The 22,233-nt window shown below is 34.5% G+C and overlaps 2 protein-coding genes and 1 pseudogene across 6 annotated transcripts in view; 2 read left to right on the top strand and 1 right to left on the bottom strand.

The window, feature by feature from the left end:
• The window catches only part of HPGDS (hematopoietic prostaglandin D synthase), a 32,110-nt gene extending 21,533 nt beyond the window's left edge, over positions 1-10,577 (top strand). Inside the window, exons 6-7 of the mRNA XM_006910738.2 lie at positions 4,883-4,981; positions 10,279-10,577. Of these exons, the coding sequence (XP_006910800.1) occupies positions 4,883-4,981; positions 10,279-10,443 (264 nt within the window). The 3' untranslated portion in view covers positions 10,444-10,577. The remainder of the gene's footprint in view (positions 1-4,882; positions 4,982-10,278) is intronic.
• Positions 10,578-14,573: 3,996 nt separating this feature from the next.
• The window catches only part of SMARCAD1 (SWI/SNF-related, matrix-associated actin-dependent regulator of chromatin, subfamily a, containing DEAD/H box 1), a 75,316-nt gene continuing 67,656 nt past the window's right edge, over positions 14,574-22,233 (bottom strand). For all 5 annotated transcript variants that reach the window (XM_015588459.2, XM_015588458.2, XM_006910737.3 and 2 more), the window contains exons 21-24: positions 22,004-22,122; positions 20,951-21,133; positions 19,650-19,759; positions 14,574-15,932 (exon numbers count right to left, since the gene is read on the bottom strand). In XM_015588459.2, the coding sequence (XP_015443945.1) occupies positions 15,871-15,932; positions 19,650-19,759; positions 20,951-21,133; positions 22,004-22,122 (474 nt within the window). In that variant the 3' untranslated portion in view covers positions 14,574-15,870. The remainder of the gene's footprint in view (positions 15,933-19,649; positions 19,760-20,950; positions 21,134-22,003; positions 22,123-22,233) is intronic.
• On the top strand, positions 20,029-20,147 carry LOC112478955 (annotated as a pseudogene).

Genomic DNA, 22,233 nt, shown 5'->3' with positions numbered 1-22,233 from the left:
CCTAGCCACCTTTCTCTTAGGGCACTCATCAAAATCTATATTTTAAAATATATTTACTTGTTTGTCTCCTCTAGTAGAATGTGTTATGAGGGTAGGAATCACATCTACATTATTCACTGGTGTACCCTCACACCTATCACAGAGCCTCATATTTAGTAGGCACTAAATACTTGTTGAATGAGTGATAGGTAGAGCAAAATTGATCAAAAACCATGTGCAGGTGCGGCTCTAACCTTTTTACATGAATTATCTCAGTCAGTCCCCCCTTAATCCCATGAGATAAGTGCTTTTTATTGTCATGCTCACTTTGCAGGTGAAGAATCTGAGAAATAGAGTAGTTACATAATTGCCCAAGTCACACAAGCTGACCCACTGCAGAACTCATAGCCTCAACCCATACACATACTTTCTGAAATCCAAATTAGTGACTAATTCCCAAAACATCCCTTTAGGGAGAAATGGTTGTTATGCTTTTTTTCCAGATGAAGAAATTAAGGTTCATGTAGTGTAAGTCACTTGCCTAAGGTTATTTAGCTAGTAAGTGGCACACTAGGAATTCCAAACCTAGTCACTAGGACTCAGACTCCATGTTCTTAACCACCGGGTATAATGCCACAGTGACAGCAGCTGTTCACAACAGCTATGCACAAATACTATGTACATGTTATCATTTAAGGCCTGCATCCAAAAGCTACAGTGTAGAACAGATAGCAGTCTTTCTAACTTACTTAAGAATATTTATTCTAAATACTATTTATTTAATGAGGACCTTCTGATTTGAATAGAGGTATTTATTGCTTCCTTGACATAAATGTGGGGACACACACACACACACACACACACACACACACACACACCCCTAACCAGGACAAAGTCTTAAATAAAAGTTCAGCTTTGATGATAGAGATACTGCCCAAATGTCAGGCTTAAATCATGATTCTCTTCTTATTAGTTGTCACTTAACTCCTTATCAATAGTTCAAATTCTTTGTCTATTAAGTAGGGAGATCATAAAATCTACTTTGAAGTATGCTAGGAGGAGTCAATGGTAGCACAAGTATTTATGGCTGTGTAGAAGGTTTGATAAACATTAGTTACTATAATTAATACAGTGTTATTATTTTGTCCAGTGCTCATTGTTTTTCCTTTTATTTGTCAAACATGGCATGTATATTTTACACTTCTTTATAAATGCAGAAACAAATAGATACATAAATCCCTGATTTAGAAAAAAAAAGTATCTAAAGCTTTTTGTTCCACATGCTAACTACCCCACTGATTGGCAGTCTGTCAGCTTATGGGCTTGCCCTTCTCGATTTTCTCTATTTTGGCTGAGGCTCCATAACAGAGGCCGCCTGACAGAGGAAAATATTCTTTGAACATTTATAAGAGCAATACTCTACCTTCATATTAGAATAGCGATGCTCTTACAAACCACCTACCTCAAAAAAAAGTTTCACAGGACATAATCCAAGTTCATGAATAAATCATAGTAAGGGAGAACATGTTGCAGAAATACTGCAGATAGTTACAGACTGATTAATAAGCAGAACCTGGCTAGTATACAATGGAAAATGCATGTTTTTTTTGGTAATTCTTTGCCTAGTTTCCTTGTAGTGGGTTGCAATGCTGCCACCTTGTGGTCAGGTAAAAGTCAAAAGCAGAACATTGATGCAGTAATGATAAATGGATAATGAAAATAGCCCTCATTATATGTGCTTTAAAAATCTATCAAGTACACATAATTATAAATATTTTATATTTATAATTATTTTATATTTCCAATTTTTAAAATTTAATTTAAAAGGCAAAATATGTCTCTGTACATTGGTCACCTTGATAATCCTTGAACTTACCTCTAGTATTTCTTTGGTTCTGTCATGTATCTGTTTCAGTTTCCTCATCTGAAGAACAATTTTAGGGGTGAGATGGCGGATGATCCAGACTGAAGGAATGCTAGTGGTCCATTTCCAATACTAAATGATTTTGGTAGTATGGATTTAAAAATAATGCTTTGGAGAAAAATATAATCTTCTTTAATTCCTCTAAAAGCCATTTGATGGAATATATAGCAATGACTTCTAACAGAGTGAAAAACCCTCCTACCTAACAGTTCTCTGGAGGAGGAGGTAGGACATTTCTGAGTACACCAACTGTAAGAATGGCTGCCTAGGATTCATCAGGAAATGCATTTTAAAAGGTACACATTTGGGAAAAAAAAAAGGATGTATAATCAAATTTCATCTTATATTATTTTGGTGAGTTTTCTAAAATGACTCTTAAATACTAATGATTATGCTGTTTGGGTGTGTACATTTCATTAGACTAAGATGATTCACAAACATGTAAAGAGAACTTGGGCTAACAGAGAAGTGAATAGCAAAGAGATAAGATTTTCATTTGACATTTCATATACACAAGCATTGATGTATCTTAATTGTGGAAATGCACCTTAGAAAAGGTAACAAAATTACCCAGGTAAGCAAACAGGAGTTTTTGGAAAGCCATCCTGCAGCTATATCCTGTTCCATTCAACTCCCTCCTGTTTCTAGCTATTCTGGGACAGCCAAATTGACTGTTATCTTTCCAATTGATGCTCAGCTGAGCTCAGCTGAGCTGTGGAAAGTGCCACACAGCTCTAGGCCCATTGCCTCAGTTCACAGATTCTGTGTAAGGGGCAGAAGGACTTATACTGTTTTTATTTAAAACTATGAACACATTAACCATAGAGAGAGAAGCTTAGGTACAAAAGTGATATATAACAGTGGAAAGAATATAAAGTCAAAATAATGACAAGCTTTCCAAGCTCGTCAACTTTTGCCAAATTTGTTAAATCTGGCAAATGTTTGTAAATATGCAATGATGCTTTTGTAAACTGTACTCTACAAATATAAGGCATTATGTTTTAGTAATCTATACTCCTAGCTAAGTCATCATGACAACAGGAAGTAAATCAGCAAATTGGTGAGGTTGTTATCAACTACCCGACTTACCTTAATAAAGACTGGATTTTATTACTCTACCTTGGAGATACTGTGGATTCAGTTCCATTCAGACCACTGCAATGAAGAGAATATCGCAATAAGCGAGTAACAAAATTTTTGGGTTTTCCAGTGCATACAAAAGTTATGTTTACATTATATCGTAGTCTATTAAGTGTGCAATAGTATATGTCTAAAAAAAGTACATACCTTAATTTAAAAATGCTTTATTGCTAAAAATTGTTAACCATCATCTGAGACTTCAGTGGGTCGTAATTTTTTTGCTGGTAGAGGGTCTTGCCTCAATGTTGTTGACTGCTGACTGATCAGGGTGGTGGTTGCTGAAGGTTGGGTGGCTGTGGCAATTTCTTAAAATAAGTCACCAGTGCAGTTTTCCACTTAAATTGATTCTTTCTTTCACTTGAACACTTAGAGGCCATTGTAAAGTTATTAATTGACTTAACTTTAATATTGTTGTATCTCAGGGAATAGGGAGGCCCGAAAAGAGGGAGAGAGACCAGGGAACAGCCAGTTTGTGGAGCAGTCGGAACACACACAGCATTTATCAGTTAGTTTGCTGTCTTATACAGGCATGGTTCAGGACACCCCAGAGCAATTACAATAGCAACATCAAAGATCACAGGTTACCATAACAAATATAATAAAAAACGTTTGAAATATTGTGAGAATACTGAAATACAACACAGATAATGACATGAGCAAATGTGCCACAGACTTGCTCCATATAAAGTTGCAACAAACTCTCAATTTGTAAAAAATATACTATCTGTGAAGAGAAATAAAGCAATACACAATAAAATGATGTATGCTTGTATATGTCATTTATAAATATTAATGAATGATATATATACATATAATATTTTTGAGTTTGAATTACATTTCACATCCAACATACAAACCAGACAATATTTTCACATATTAAAAAAATACTTCTTACCAAGAAACAGGCCATGAATAAATTATTTGGTCTTCAGAGCCTCAAGTAAAAGCACAAGGAATATTATTTGGTTTGTAATGTTATCTTACGTAATATATCAAAAGGAGGCACCTAGATGATGGGTTTTATAGATGATATTCAAGGCAGACAAGTCTCATACTAAGGTACAATATCAAGCCAAAGAGAAAATCTATAAAAACCTGAGAGCATAATGATTCATTAGAAATTATTTCCATTAAGTGCAATGGTGAAATGAAACGCTGCCACATGGGGATGTAAAGTGCAGTATAGGGAATATAGTCGATAGTATTATAAGAACTATATGTGGTGTCAGATGGGTACTAGATTTATTGGGGTGATCATTTCATAAGGTATGTAAATGTTTAACTACTATGTACACCTGAAACTAATATAATACTTATGTCAACTGTAATTTAAAATTTTAAAAGATTAAAAAAAGAAAGACTGTCAAACTGGAGGAAACTAGCCTTACAAAATAAAATTAACTTCTTTAACTTCAGTTATTTATTTAACTTTAAAGGAAGAGAGGCTAAGAAAAGGAAGAATTTTTAAAATGGAAAAACATAATAGAATCATTTTTAACAAAAATTAAGATAAAAATCATTAAAAGATTTTGCTAGTAAAATATTTAGTCATTATGTACAAAGAAACTATAAGAACTGGTGACCAAAGTATTCATTTTTTTAATTCATAAGTAATAAAGGAGTGAATAACATTATTCATCCCTTTGATGAATAAAGAGACCTGCTTCTCTGTAATGTCACACATTTGAAAAAAAACTACTAACCAACAACACAAAGCTACTTCTTTCTTTCAAAACTCATGTAGGAAAATAATGATGAGAAAAACCTACTTCTTCCTCAAATCATATTATTTATTTCTCTTCTTATTATCCTTAAAGTGTCTTTTTCTCCCTCTCCTAGGAGAAGATGTTTAATGAGCTACTTACATTTGATGCACCTCATCTTCTGCAAGATTTGGACACATACTTAGGGGAAAAAGAATGGTTTATTGGTAACTCTGTGAGTGTGCTTTATATCTTAAAAAGTACAAGTAAATATATTCCTATCTATCTATCTATCTATCTATCTATCTATCTATCTATCTATCTACCTACCTACCTACCTACCTACCTACCTACCTATCGAGATAAACTTATTGTAAGAAGGGAGTAGTTTAGAGAGCAGGGATAAAAGCTAAGCTTCTTTGAATAAATCTTTTTTAGTAGACTTAACTTTGGAAACATGAACTAAAATCTTTTATATAACTATATAACAACAACAAAAACATTTTAAAAAGCTATCACTACAAAGCAAAAGCAAAGTGAAACAAATGAACCTGTGTCAAACTGGTGCATGGAGTATGTAGAGAAGTGCCTATGTACTCTGTTAGTGAAGAACTATTTTAGGAAATATCAACATTTGCAAAACAGTATTTTGACTATATGTCTCATTACAGATATTCTCTTGACAAAAATTAAAAATCATGCACCATTTTTTTGTAATTATATCGTTAGTGGTACTGCATACAGTGCTATTGTTTTTTTCCTGATATTATTATATTTATATTGTGGAGAAAAGTAGTAAGAAATTATGTGGATGTCACTGAGAACTAGAATTTTCAGTGTGGGAGAAAGAAGATAGAGATCTAAGATCAACGAGGTTAAGTAAATATCCTATTCCTGAATGCAAACTAGATGTAACAGTATAAACTCAGGGTGTTTATCTTAGGATAAAGAAGAATGCATTTCATGTCTATTTTTCTGGAAACAATGACCAACCCAATTGAGCTGGACAACCCCCTAGTACCCAGATTCTGGCCTCCAAATATTAAAAGGAACAAGGGCTTCTTCGAGAAATGGCTCATTCTCAGTTTGGAACAGGAAATGTAAAAGATGAGCTGGGAATGCCTTGTCATACCAGACACAAGTAACTTATCAGAGACAACTGGGGTTGTGTCAAAAAGACTCAGAAGTCAACCTGAAGAGGCTCCCACTGGTCAAAAATGGGACAATTCAAACTTCAATAAGAATATTAACAGCAATGGGTTGAAACAAATCAAAATGAATGAATCCATTAGTTTATGACTACCACCACTACCACAACCAAACACACACACACCCATACACAGAAAGGAAAAAAACAAAGTTTCACTGATAACTTTCAAGAAGATGCCATGGGGCCAAATTATTATTCTGAAACCTGTTAAAAACAAAAAAAGCTGAAGGTTTGAATAAAGCATTTATTTTGCCTTTCCTATGCCAGTTGTATCTCAAGATAATAAAAATTGATGCACAAAGTTTGTCTTCATAAAAATTCCAGTTCATAAGGAGAGATTAAAATACACTATTAGCATTTTCCAACTCGTGAAGAATTAATGGACCCATGCATTGAGTATCAATAATTGTTAATATCATAAAAAGTGAGACAACCAGGTATTACAGACCTACTGAGAGAGGGGCACACCACCACTATGAAGTAGTTATGCCAAAACACCCAAACCTAAATCCAATTTGAATGCGGTGGTAGGTCAGGGTCCGTGTCTTCAAGGAGACTGCATTCTAGAACACAAGACACAGTCTACTTTCTTGTGGTCCTCTTGTGACTTATTCTGATCACTGTCTGCTGAGTCCTTCTGGGTGACAGAAGTAAACTTTCCACATCTTTATTCATAACTTTCTACCTCACGACACACCCCTTCATTTCTTCCCATTGACTCAATAGCCTTTCCTAAAATGTTCCTCTCCCTGCTCCATTGAATAATTTCCAAGGATTTAATGTTTCTTTTTCCCTTCTGTTTTCTATTAAAATTTCTTCATAAACTTTCTCCTGAGTCCATCTTTTAGCATTCTTTCTCTTCTTCACAGTGTTCCACACACACACTGGTGTTTCATTTTTCAGACACAAGTCCTATTCCTAACAGCCTTTACACTTGCTGCTTCCTCTGCCCAGATTGTTTAATCCTAATTGCTGCACATCTGGATCCAACATCATTCAAGCCTTGCCTTAAATATCACCCCTTAAAGATCTTCACTGCCTACCTAAGAGTCTCTCTCATAACTTCACTATTTCTTCATCACCCCTATCAGTTTACATGTTTATCTTCCTGCTTCTAAAATAAAAACTGCATCAGAGAAGGGGCTTGCATAACATTTTGCTCACCAGTTAATCCCAGCACCTAGACCTGTATGTAGCACACAGTAGGTTCTCCATAAATGTGTTGACTGAACTCTGAATCCTCTAATACACTCTCTTGGTTGACCGGTGTTTAGTAAGCAATCATAAAACACTAGCAATAAGCATTATTAAATTCCATACAAAAAGAAAACTAATTGTCTACATTTAAACTTCACTCTTTGATTTCCATATGGAGCCAAAGTAACATCATCCAGATTAGTGCCTAATCACAAAGGGAAAAAAAATATACAAGAGAGAACCAGGCTGTTATCAGCCTAATACAGTGGTCAATCTTAGGATTCCACTCGTGATCAGACACCCAAACATAATGTCCTCTGATGTGATGCAATATAATGTATGTTAGCCAGAAATATTTATCTTGAAACTATGAATTCTCTAGGGACAAGGTAAACGATAAGATGAGTCACTCAAATCCTGAAGACAAGATATTGTATAGGACTGGTGTGGAATATTCAATAATTCAATGATATGAAAAAAAAGGGCGCTTATTCTGAATTGAGTTAAAAGACACAACCAGATGAAATGCACACTCCCAGAATGTATTCTGCTTATCCTATGAAGAATATTCTTGGAATAGATGGAAAAGTATCAATTGGGTATTAGATAAAATGAAAACGAGGAGAGAGAAAAAAATGGCGTAGATGATAGAGGCTCTGTTCATCCCTCTGGAGACCAAATCAAAGTTGTGATGGAAACAAGGAGCAGCAGAAAGGAAAAATCGTCTGGGATCTAGAGGAACAAGCTATACAACTAGGGAGAAGTCCAAGAAAACACCCTGCAATGGCAGAAGGTAGGATGGTGTGAGGACGTGGGGCTGCCTGGTCTCCAGCGGCTGAGTGAGATGGAGGCTCCAGCAGCAGCAGAACCCTCTTAAAGGGGCTGCGTCCACGAGCAGATTTTCATGGTGACCGACTTGCTAGGTCTGAGGACCACTGCCAATTCAGCTGCATGCAGGGGGCACCAGGAATTTGCAGGGAGACATTATCAGAGTGAGGGCTGAGGAGAGACTCGCTCTGTACAGAAGTGCCTGTGGTATCCACTGTTCCCTGTTGAGCCCCCCACCCTACCCCAGTGTGCCTGACATGGCGCCGCCATAGCTGTGAAATCATCAAACTGGATAACAGAGGTCGCTCTGCCCAGAGGATTCCCTGAAACCCCGCCTCCCCCAACTTGCAGCTCTGCCCAAGCCACATCCAGGTGTATCCTCAGTGAGTCAGGTGCTCCTTGCTGAGATTCACACTGATGGACCTCGGTTTCTGGCGTGGCCTTTTAAGGCAACTGTAAACACAGCATCTGTGGATTGTTTGCTGAATCTATATAGGTGGCCCCAGAGGCGCTGAGGCTTGGGCTAAGTTTGGCCTGCAGCTGAACCCCTCTCAGGACTGTGCCACTGGACACCTACTTCACAAATCCACACTAATAAGACTGGGAGACTTAGGAACTTCGCTTAGTACATAGAAACAGACATGGAAAGGCAGCCAAAATGGGAAGGCAAAGAAGCAGAAGCCATATGAGAGAACAGAACAGAGATCCAGATATAATGTAGTCAAGTAACCTAACAGATGCAGAGTTTAAAACACTGGTTATAAATGAAGATGCTCAATGAACTTTCAGGAAGTGTAGATAAATTCAGTGAGAATTTCAACAAAGAGATAAAAAGCATAAAAATGGAAATGGAAATTATAAAAGGGAGCAAGTTTAAATTAAAGAACATATCTGAGACGAGAAGTGTATTAAATGGAATAAACGATGGAATAAACAAAGTGAATAAAGAGGAGGATCAAATGCCCTATCTAGAGGACAGGAAAGCCAATCAGGACACGCAATCAGAATGGCAAGAAAAAAGATGCCAAGACTATAAAAATAATTTAAGGAAGATATGAGACACTATTAAGGCTCCAAATATTCGTCTGATCAGCGTAATTGAAGAAAATCAAGATGTTGAACAGCCGTTTGAAGAAATAATGATGGAAAATTTCCCTAACCTGGTGAAGGAAATGGATGTAAAACTCCAAGAAGCTCAGAGAATTCCAAAAATCAGGGATCCAAAGAGACATCATAATTAAAATGCCAAAGGTTAAATACAAAGAAAGAATATTAAAAGCAGCAAGAGAAAAAGAGTTACTTCTAAGGGAACACCCATAAGACTAGCAGCTGATTCTCAAAAGAAACCATGCAGGACAGAAGGGCTTGGCAAAAAATATTCGACAGGATGAAGACCCAGGATATACAACCAAGAATAATTTATCCAGCAAAGCTATCATTTGGAGATGAAGGACAGATAAAGAGCTTCCTAGATAAAAATAAGCTAAAGGAATTTATTACCATCAAGCAAGCAGAATGGTAGCAACTACATTCCTATCAATAAGTACTTTAAATGAAAAAGAATTAAATGCTCCAACCAAAAGATAGAGTGGCTGAAAGGATAAGAAAATAATGAAAAGGAAGGGGATGGAAAAGGATATTGCTTTGATGGACCTAGAAGGTATTTAAGTCAGACAGAGAAAGATAAACACTATATGATTTCACTTACATGTGGAATCTAAGGAATAAAAATAACTAATCAAAAACAGACTCACAAATATAGTGGATAATTTGGTGTCGGACAGAGGGGAGGGGGGTTTGAGGGGTTGAAAGAATGGGGTGAAGGGTTAAAGTAGTACAAATTAGTAGCTGATGGATGGTCAGGGGGATGGGGAGCACAGCATAGGGAATGTAGTTAGCATTAACATGTTGGCTAGGTGGAGGGTCAGGGGAAAAAGGGAACATTTGGGGGAATCGTTTTATGAACTATATAGATGTCTAACCAATGTGCTGTGTATACTTGAAACTAAATTTTTAAAAATTAGAAGATGAAAATGGAATCAAGTGAAAATTAATCAAATTACAAATTGTACTGTAAGATTTCAGTAAAAATGCAGATTCACAGAGAAAAATATCTTATAGAGAGGTGTTACTATTAGTAAGTTCTGGGTGTTGGAGTATGGTGTTACATGTAATTTTCTATTATATACACATCCTACTTTTGTAATAACAAAAGATGATTTTGAATTAAAAGGATTTTAGATTAAGAAGTTATGTCTTTTATGTTCAAATGGGAATTATTGTTTCCTTTAAATTAGGTAACTTGGGCAGATTTCTACTGGGAAATTTGCAGTACTACACTTTTAGTCTTTAAACCTGACTTGCTGGACATCCATCCCAGGCTGGTGACATTACGGAAGAAAGTCCAAGCGATTCCTGCCATTGCTGACTGGATACAACGAAGGCCCCAAACCAAACTCTAGGTGAGGCCTGCTGCCTCGACTTTGTTCTTCACAGCATTGCTCCCATCAGATAAGAAGCCACACATCAGCATGCCATAGTATACATACTACCCTCATTTGCTCCATTAAGACTTTCGCTTTTGCCATATTCTGCTGAAAGGAAGGAAGGAAAGAAGTGAGGGAGGGAGGGAGGAAGGAAGGAAGGAGGGAGGTAGGGAGTGAGGGAGTGAGGGAGTGAGGGAAGGAGGGAAGGAGGGAAGGAAGGAAATAAAGGAAGAAAAAAGCATTTAGTTGCTGGTATCTTTTTTTATCAACTGCAGAAAAATATTTTACAATACAAGCAGGCTTTGTTTTGCACTGGTTATGACATGCATAAATTTCAGTCACAATAGTTTATTAAGTAACACATTTTCCTCCAAAATGGTTTGGACTTCAGTTACCATGGTGTATTAACTGTAATTGTATAAAGTATAAACTTTGCTGCTAGCTATTCAGTCCACAAATCACTAAGTAAATAAGGTGCACAGCATGACCAATGACCAATGCAACTTCTTTCAAAATGTTAGTGATTGGTTACTGCACATTTGTTATTCACACACATACACACATAAGTGAAGTGTGTAGTGGCATTGCCTACTTGTTTCTCAGTGACAAACCCACTTGATATTGTATGAAAATGGGTAACTGAAAAAGGGAATGTACTAGCAAAGATTTAAGTGCAACAAAGAAATGAAAAGTGAAATGCTGAAGTGAAATTCAAATTGAACAAAAATGGAAAGAGCTGACTGAGAATGTTGATATTGCTGCGGTTTAAAAGGCTCTAGAAGAACCTAGTGAAGGCAAACTTATCAACATAAATGAGGAAGGTGGTTGTGACAAATTAGATGAAGATATCCCAGAGGCAATGAGGCTGGAGTAAAACTTCATATTAAAGGAGATAAAAAAATGAGAAGAAAAGCCATAGACTAGGAGAAAATATTTGCAAAAGACCTACTGATAAAGGACTATTATTCAAAATATACAAAGAGCTCTTAAAATTCAACAAAATAAAAAACCTGATTACAAAAATGAACAAAAGAACTGAGTGGATAGCTCATCAAAGATATACAGATGGCAAATAAGCATATAAAGATGCTCAATGTCATTATGTCATTAGGGATTTTCAAATAAATACAATGAGATACCATTACATACCTATTTAAAACATCAATACCAAATGTTGGCATAGATGTAGAGCAACAGGACCTTTATTCATTGCGGATAGAAATACAAAATGGTAGACACCTTGGAAGAGAGCTTGGCAGTTTAGAAAACTAAATATGCTCTTACCATATGATCCAGCAATCACTTTGGTATTTACTCAATGGAGTTGGAAACATGTCCACACAAAAAGCTGCACATGGGTAGTTGTGGCAGCTTTACTGAGAATTTCCAAAGTTGGAAGCAACCAAGATGCCCTTAAAACAGTGAGTGGATAAGTAAACTGTGGTGCATCCAAACAAGACTGTTAACCAGCACTAAAAAGCAATGATGTAAGGTAGACGGGCGGGGAAGGATTTAAATCATTTCTTCAAATAAACAAATAAAATAACATAAAATTAAATTAAAAAGCAATGATCTAGCAAGCCATGAAGAAACACAGGAGAAACAAATGCATATTACTAAGTGAAAGGAAGCCAAGCTGCATACTATACGATTCCAGCCACTTAACATGCTGGAAAAGGCAAAACTATGAAAACAGTAAAAGATCAGTGGTTGCCAGGGACTAAGGGGGAGAGACAGATGAATAGGTGTAGAGGATTTTTAAGGCAGTAAAACTGTTCTGTATATTATATTGCTGTATTCATTTGTAAAACCCATCAAATGTACACCACCACCAATGGACCCTAATGTAAGCAATGGACTTTGGGTGATTCTGTGCCAATGTAGGTTCATGTACTGTAACAAATGTAACATTGTGGAGTGGGACCTTGATAGTGGGAAAGGCTGTGCATATATGGGGGCGGGGTACATGGGCACTCTGCACTTTCTGCTCCATTTTGCTATAAACCTAAAATTCCTCTAAAAAATAAGTCTATTAAAAGAGAAATTTTTAATCACTTTCCCCAAAGACTGTTTTGCAAATTTCAACCTGCAGTCATCTTTATGGCCCCACACTACCACAGAAAGTAAAAATTGCCTGTATAAAAAAATCACTTAAACGGAAATCTTTCAAATAACTGTATAACTACCCTTACCTCATTTTAAACCATAACTGTATTATTAGAATATCAAATGCCAGTTCAATTTACATGTTAACATTAATACTGGATTGTCTAACTCAGGATGTCATTATATATGGAAACAGACTAATGAAATAGATGTCCTTACACTTGAAATGCAAGGCAGAGGAAAGAAACAGTTGAGCAGACAAAAACAGGGAGAGAGTGTAGGGCAGGAAGAAAGCAAAGGAAAAGGAAAGCCCAGATAAGTCTCTTATTTAAGGTGCTTCTTTTCTCCCAAAAATGTTCTATGAAATGGAGACAAAAATGTGAAATACTTTATACATTAAGGATTACGCAGGAAAAACAAAGGGTATTTCACAAGTATTTTGCTTCTCTGCATAATATTTTATCATTAGTGGCTATTAATAAATGATAATAGGTTAAAAGTGAATCTCATTGCAAAGTACTCTGTCATCAAGGCAGACTACAGAAAATAAGTATCTTTCACAAATATTCAAATAATGCTCTAAATAATAAAGGTAATGACTTTTCTTCCATCTTATGCGTGTTCATTTCCTTGCACACTTATATTCTGACAAGCTTTAATAAAAATAAAATACAATGCTTATCTAAAATTATGAAAATTCAAAATAAGATAATCAGTCTGTTATTTACAAAAATCATAACTCAAATACAAAACACAGCAGGTTTCATAAGGAAATATTTCAATTCAATCATAGGATTAACATAACCTTTAGGTCATCTTTTTGCACTGAACGACAATGTATTCCATCATCCTATCCTGTACCCAAATTAAATGTCTCCTTACTGAGCAATTGAGAGAATATGAATGAATCAGAACAGTAACTGAATTGCATATTATATTTATAATCAGAAAAAAACACACATTTTTGGGAAGAACAAGAGTTAAAACAATCCATTCCTTAATTTTATGGACCATTTAAATGTCTTAAGGTCACACAAATGGAAACCAAATCTCCTGATACTCCTATCTAACTACTTATACAATAACACCAACAACTAGGAACAATATTAATGTTTCAATATAAATATCATACAGGCATAAAGTTATAAGTTCATGGGGTCAGGAATACAGTTATGAAAACACGTAAGGCCTATGTCTTCTATTTCTGTGTGACTTGCACTAAAAAAGTAAAAGTTGCTTCAGTTGGTCAAGATATTATCCCAACAACTATGGCTTCATATGCTCTCTTCACTAATAACGGGTTATGATGACATCAGTCCAATGAAGGGACTAATAACAGATCCTAAGTAACAAACTCTAGTTTATAGAGAAACAGACAATATTAAACACATAATATGGTTTCATTTGTGTTCAATACAAATGAAACCATATTATGTGTTCAATATTAAACATAATATGGTTTCATTTGTGTTCAATACTTTTTAAGGGTAAAGCAAGAGTTAGAAACTATTAAAAAGGGTGTGAAAATAGAACTTATGATCACAAATATTTTTATTAAGCCCAAGACATAATAAAGCATTACAGGGAGAGCCCAACTATATTTTGTTAGAGATAAAAATACGGATTTAACAGCAACAAAAGAAATAGCCTATCATTGAAGATACATTAATACAAAAAAGTTACAAGAAATCTATTATAAGATTTTAAAAAGGAATATTCCCAACAATTTGACCAAATGATTTGGGTACTGTGATACAGGTGGAGGTAGAATTACTATCTGCAGATTCCTTTTAGCCCTGTTATACTAAAATATATGGAATATGTTCAATATACCTTCAAGATTGGGTAAATCTACTGAGTCATGAGTTTTCAGAGTCTATAATATCTGAAGAATCACTATACGAGTTACATAAACCTTCTAATTCCAGATGATTGTATTACCTTAGCATCTTAGCAAGTCAGGATGCCTTGAAAGGATAATCTCCAATAATTAACAAAGCTTTGCTTTATAAATAAGTTTATTTATAATGATATTTACATAATAAAAACAAAACACATGAAACTCACAAGTTATACAAAGAAACTGATGCATAATAAAAACAGCAATATAGACCGACAGGCAAAAATTTAAAGAAAGATTTAATAAAGAGTTAAATATCAAGTAGACAACTTTACTTCTTCTAAATTTTACTTTGTCACCCACACTGAATTAGAATTGAACAATGGCTCTCTCTTCAGGAGGTCCTGTACTGGAAATTCTGGAAACTGGTAACTCATATTTTGATAAGAATATAAAGTCAATGACCTATTTCTACGCAGCACCTAATGCTACCTTAATATGAAGTTACATTCAGTCTGCTTTGGAGTGAAAGTGCCTGTTAATCTGTTCTGCCAGGCTAGAAAAAATGTCACCAACATTTCACTGATGTGTGGAGATGTGGCAGGAATAAACTACTATTTAGAGAGTAAAGAGAACTGGAGCAGAAGTGACTGGGCAACAGTTTCGAGAGAAGCAAAAGCCAGGAGAAGAAAATCAATGAAAACATGCACAAGAATAAGCAGAGTAATAAGCACAAGGAGTGCAGGTGGGAAATGAACAGAAGGAAGTAATCCATGGAGCAAGATAAGGGCATCTTTAGTTCTATTCACTGGAAAACAACTTAGTGCCTAGCCAAACAAATTCGTTTTAACAGAAGAACTTGGGAGTACCTGGGGACATTAGTATATGGAATGCCACCTTTAAATTCAGGTTGAGTTCTTGCTGGCAGTGGTGAACATCTGCTTCAAATAGCAACAAAATGAAAGCTATATAATCTATACAGCTGCATTCTTTAAACTAACATAATAAAAAAGAACTTCAAATGAGACAAGCAAAAACAAGACACAAGCATTGTCAAATAAGGCACATGTAAAAATCTACACACGTTATCCAGTGAAAGACAATATATATATATTTGGAGGTAGAAATAATTACAAAAATACTGACATTTCTAAAGCATTAGCATATTTGTTACAAACAATCACCAACTAATCCCCATTCAGAAAACTGTTTTGTAAAATGATTATTCAACATCGTTAGGACTACATATTTGTGACTTTTTTTTTTTTTAAATTTCACATGTGAGCATCGGGAGAATTCGGTTAGTGGCAAAAAAGTTGTCCATACTATGAGAAATGTAATATGGAAATTATAAAAAGTTATAAATGTTCATAAACCCCATGGTCACCATAATGTAAATGTCCTTGAGTGCACCAAGTTGATATTTCCTCATCAATCAGGAATTCACAAGTCTTACTTCACAGGCCCATTGACGTTTTTAGTAACGTGGCTATATCTGCGGGCATGCTTCCTTCATCACCTGCAGGTCAGAAAGTGGCGTTAAATTTAGTAAAAATTCTTTATGAACTATATTCTCTATCTTCAATTTTCTCTACCTTTGGGGAATTCCTAATCATCTTCCAAGGCACAGTTTGCTTCAGTGTCACTCCCTGTTAGAAACCTTTCTAAATCCATATGTATATTATGGCTACTTTCTCTGTTCATGTTCATACTGAACTGCATAGCAATCTATAGGGTATGTTTCTGATTTGATATAGAGATATATAAAGAAACACATATAATTTGGATCATATCCTATTAATATCCACAAAGTATTTACTCAAGTTTGTGAAATAAAAACATTTATGTAACAAACTGAACAGTGAAAAAACAAAGACCACAAAATTCCTAAGTCCTAACCAAACATAAATCAGTCCATCCACATTCTGATTTCCAGTCCAAAGATATAATCACTGACTCAGATTTAACTGACATAGAAACAAAATTTTGAGTATAACATACAAGTTGAGGATTATAGTACCTGCTGTAAGTTACCTTTTCCCAATGTTTGCCTCATGTTTCAATTAAATGAGAACCCAGTCTTTAGATGCTTATCCAGGAATTATTGAGGATTTTCTAAGATGTGAAAACATCCTATGTCAAGATGGCATAGAATCTACTCACCTTTGATTAAATTTGGTTAATCGGATTGTTTTTAGATGAATTGATTTATCAGTATACAATGACAATGGCAGAGTTGGCAATTCATAAATATTTGTACATATAGCTATGATTTGTAGCTATGATTAATTTTATAAATTACATGTGGCTAAAATGTAGCAAAACTCATCACTTCTCTCTCTCACCATCTATCCAGTTATAATCTAAAATTATGAGAGTACTTTTATCTACTCTTCTTTCAGTAAAAATCATATGCATAAGAACACAAACTCTCAGGGAATTCACTGATACCCTTGCCTCCAAGCTTGTCTGAGATCTGGAAATAGCCCATGAAATCTAAACTGACACTTGTCCTAAATTAACTGACATCATAAATAATTGGACAAATCCATAATACAAGATGACAACAAGAATACAAATCTATAAGACTCCCCAAAATTCGATATTACTAGGAATGCAGGGAGAGGACAAAAGAAGGAAAAGGGTGGGGAGACTCTTCTAAATTTAAAAATACTAAAATAATAACAATAAAATGCAGTGTGTGAACTTTAATTGGGTCCTGTTTTTGTTTTTTTACAAAAAACTACAAAGTAGTGAGATGATCGGAAAAAATCCAGGTGTGGACAATGAATGATAATATTTGAAATTACTGTTAATTTTCTCGGATGTTATAATAATATTATGGAAAGTTCTAGAAACACAAAAATCTGACAAACATCTGAGAAAAATTATGGTCTTTAATCTTTCATAGTTCCATGGAAATGGGGGCACACATATAACATAAAGCACTTATAGGCTCTATTACAAATATACCTTTTGTTTACAGAGGAAAAGGACCTCACCATGAGAAATGAAAAGAAGCATATACAAGTACTCTCATCAAGTAACTGTCAAATTTAAATAAGTTGCTATTTTAACAGACACACTGGATATGAAAATAACAGGTAAATTTTCAGACCAAACAAATTTATATAAGTACAAATAATTTACATGAAATATGATTACAAGTGATTGAACACACCCATCACCAGTGTTCTTATCTGAAATACTATTAAAATGCCATGGGGAAAAAAGTGGAGGGCATTAAACAAAAGAGAAAGGACAGAAGAAAAAGACAACAGCGGAGAGAGAACAGTCAATAAATTTTGGAAGATGAAAAACAGACAGAAAAATGAAAACTGACTTTAGCAATTTTCTAAAGTGCAGGTAAGTGGGAAATTCCTATACTTCATGCTCAGAATTCCCTTCCCTGCTAAAGCTCAGGACACGGAGGTAAGGGTGCTTCTGAAAGGTGCGGAACATATGGAGCTAAACACAGAGCGCAGCGGTAGACACTTAAAGCCTGCCCAACAGTAAAGCCTGCCAGTCATGTACCCCAGATGTACAAGAGAAGGTTTACTCATTGCAAAATTTGAATTAAAGGAACACAGGGTGTGGTGATTAAACAGAGGACTGTGAAGCTGTAGTGGGAACAGGAAAATTAACTATTTAAATATGATAACAATCCCCCTGCCACCCTGATTCCCCTCAGCTCTGAGAATGTAGTCAGTAGGCTTATATTACCTCTCCCACCACCCTTACCTCACAAGAGTGAAGAACATTGTTTTGGGGAAATAAACTAGCCCATGAGAAACGACCTCTCATTTATAAAGATAAATTAAAGACAGTCGGAAGTCTGACAAACGGCTCCAATTAACTATGAATGTTCTATTTAAAGACTTACTATTAGGATAAAATCTATATATCTGGATATTTGCTAGCACTGCTAAAAGAATTTAACCTAGGTTTTTGATTGCTTTACCAAATTTAAAAAGATACCCTAATAAAATAATCAGGAAAAAAACACTGCCCAGTAAAATCTGCAGTGTTCACTCTTTCACGTCTGCTGGATAATGTGAAGTTGACAAGTTGCCCTCTCCACACAAAGCCGAGCTGTTAATTGCTTAAGTTATGATTATCCTACTCATCTTCACCCTTAAAAGTCTAACTCAGGTGTTTCTTACTCAGTTAAACTTCCTCTAATGCCCGTCGTCCCTAGTTAGCACAGCACCCTAAAACAAATGCTATATAGGAAGAATATATAATAATGTCATCATCATCATCTCTCTCTCTTTCTCTGAAGACAGATTAAAATGTACTGATCTCTTTATAGTATGGAATGCCTAACAAAATACTGAAACATAGTAAATAGTCAATGGAAGTCGGCTGAATTGAAATGAACTAGTATCAGTATTAGGAATATCCTTATTCATTAGAACAATGATAAAATTGCTTATTTTCAATTAAATTTAACATCAAATAAGCAAGTGGAGAAGACTGCATGATAACTGGTCTGTAAAAGATACCCAACTGCTATCTACATAAAATAACTGGTAGAGCACTAAGAAAAAAAAAGGCCATGTGTCACCTCTATGGATGGGAAAGCTGGGTGACAGAGTGAGATCAAGAGGCTTTCATTTGCCTTTTTGTATCTTTTGAAAATTGAACTATGTGAATGTATATATTTTCAAATATATATATGCTTAAAATTTTTTAACTTATAAAACTTTAAAATTCTTTTCAAAAAGGTGGAGAGTTCCCTTGAGTTTTTTCTAGACCCAACTACTTCAATGTGAAATTATTAAATCTTAAAAACTTCAATATATTGTATTCTAGTACAATAAATATGTTAGTCAAATGAAATTAATGTAAATGTTAGAGTTCTTAATAAGTTAATGTTATGCCATCTATTTTAAATCTTTTGACTCATAAATATTACTTTTGTAGTAGGTAAACCATAAAATTGTAGATAAAATTATAGACCCAATTTTAATTTTTATGTCTGGAATGTTTTGGTGTCAGAGATAAGAGATGGAATCGCAGAATTTTCCAAAATCAAAGTGTTTACATAAATTCTGGCAAAATGATCTTAGTCACTGTAGCACTTCTGAAATGTATATGCTTACCTTCTCCCATGCCATCCCTAAACTGTATGCCAGTTAAGAGCTCAGACCATCTTTGTTATCCCTTTGCTACTGCTAATTTAATGCCTTTTCATGTGAATAAATATTGAAATTTCTGCTTATAAATAACTTACCTTCATCTACTGTGGTCATATCTTGTTCTAGTTTCAATTTCTGTTGGTTAATTTTTAGCATGGATTCTTCAATTGTCCCTTGGCTTATTAATTTTATAACTAATACTTCTCTAAAAAAATAAAAGATATGTCCATTAGTTACTAAATACAAAATTATTTGGATACATATGAACAATATAAATCATCTCAGAGCTCAATAAAAATTTGAAAATTTTATTAAAAATATATCTATAAATTTAAATTCTCCTTTTGTTCAAACTACCTGAGATTGATATTTTGAGCATGTCACTTTTAAAATTCCTTTCTTAATTGATCTAAGAGAAGAAAGATACCTGTACTTGAAAAATTACTGGTAAAACGATATTACAACAAATAGTTATACTACGGCCATGCCACTCTGAACAAGCCCGATCCTGTCTGATCTCAGAAGCTAAGCAGGGTCGGGCTTGGTTAGTACTTGGATGGGAGACCACCTAGGAAGATCAGGTGCTGTAGATGTAAAAAATAAAAAATAAGGGATTGTAAGCTGGCAAGGTCCTTGCAATCTGTGAGGTCAACCAAGGGATGCCTCGCCTAAAACAAACAAACAAACAAAAAAAAACAAAACAGTTCTAGATTCAGATAGGTATTCTATTTTTAAAATAAACATGCTTTGCCTATCCGGTTCAAAGAAATAATTCAGTACAAAATATAAGTGTGGTAAAGTACAAAGATTAAAGTTTTAGTCCCACAACAGGTACTGATAAATGTTTGGTTCATAAAGGAATAAATAATGTCCCTTGGAAATACTGTAAAATGCTCCACAAAGAAAACATTGTTGGCTGCTTACATGTGAAAGCAGAGTTGCATTGTAGGTTATTTTTTCACCTCTATACGGTCCTGTGACCAATGTCAAAATTAACCTTCACCTAAAATATCTACAACTAAAATTATTTCTTAAAAGGTAACAGGATAGCAATAGTATGTATATTACCAAGTCTATTTGGCTCTCAAATGGTTCAGCAAGCAAGACTTTTTAATTATTAATCTTTTTCAAATGGGTTGGATCATGGATAATACTTCCTTTTCGTTAGCTACAGAATTATTTAGGATGGAGGTGGGAGATTATTTTGTTTTAATTACTAGAAAATGAATAGGTTACATAGTGACATTCATATTCAATGGTGCTGGTATGAAATACATCAGCAGCCATACTTTGGTAAAAATATTAAAAGGCAGGACATCCGATAGACTATATTCTAATATTCTATACAAATTAACTTGTCTTTAATTAAAAATAAATTTCAACTGAAAACACTTACTTAGTCTGGCCTACTCTATGGCATCTATCCTCTGCTTGTTTGTCATTGTAAGGATTACAGTCAATATCGTGAAGTATAACAACATTCGCTGAAGTCAGGTTTATTCCTAAGCCACCAGCTTTCGTTGACAGCAGGAACACAAAGATATCCATATCGGTATTAAACTCATCAATTAGATGAATCCTGTAAGATAAATATGTTGGGTTAAATCTTACTAAAAGGTATATAATTAAAACTGAAAACAATCATATGAAAACAATCAAAACTTGGAGATGTAAATATATGCTCTTTGTATTAGTTACTTTACCTGCAGCTATTTTATTGAAAGACCATCCCAATTCACCAACTTCTTTTCTATACCATTTACCTCTCTAAGTCTTACTTTATTCAACTATTCAGATTTGATTAACTCCTAAAGGATTACTTTGTCCACTGTTTAATGACTTCTGGCTCATCTAAATTCTGCATATGTCTTTTCAACCTTTAATCTCAGAAGTCTGTCAGCTGCTACTGGTAGTCAATATACCTGTGAACTTAAAGATCTCGAAATCAAACTGTATCTCTGTAATCTCTTTTAGCATGACTTCTACCTTACTGTAATACAAGGGAAAAAATTCACTCTAGTCAATAAAAAAACAAAAAACAAAAAATAAACCCCAAATGATATAACAGTTTGAACACACTAGAAAAAGCATTCTTATTTTTTTAAGACAACTTTTTTGTTCTTTGGGAATTAAAAAATTAAACAGCCAAACTTAATTACATTTAGAATACGAGAAGCCCAAGATTTTAAAACAATCTCAGTTTAAAGATAAAGTGCTTTAGATTTTGAATGATTTTAAAAGGAAAAATACTGATAAGTACATAATACCTGTTTCAAAATATATTTATATGATATTCAGAAAATGCTCCGCATCTTAAAGTAATAATTTGAAGTAACCATGCATAAGACTCAAAGCAAAACAATTCTATCAAATGCTCTAGATATTTAAAATTCAAACATTTACTCTTATTTGAGGATAGAGAGAGTTTTTGAAACTAAAGTATACCAACCTTTCAGAAATCTGAGTTTTTCCATCTAATCTGAGGTACCTATGCTGATGATGTTTTAAGAGAACCTCTAAAATATCCAGCATCATGGTAAACTGGCTAAATAACACAACTCTATCACCCTGTGAAAATACATATATGGATTAGACACATGGAAAGTAAAATTATAAGTATCTAATGATCAACTGCTTCTTTAATAAAAATCAAGCAATCATAACTAAGGTAAAATTCTC

Source organism: Pteropus alecto, unplaced genomic scaffold (assembly GCF_000325575.1).
Source record: "Pteropus alecto unplaced genomic scaffold, ASM32557v1 scaffold63, whole genome shotgun sequence".
In the NCBI taxonomy this organism is placed as follows: Eukaryota; Metazoa; Chordata; class Mammalia; order Chiroptera; family Pteropodidae; genus Pteropus; species Pteropus alecto.
The sequence above is the reverse complement of the archived record's forward strand: the minus strand, read 5'-3'. Positions and strand labels throughout refer to the sequence as shown.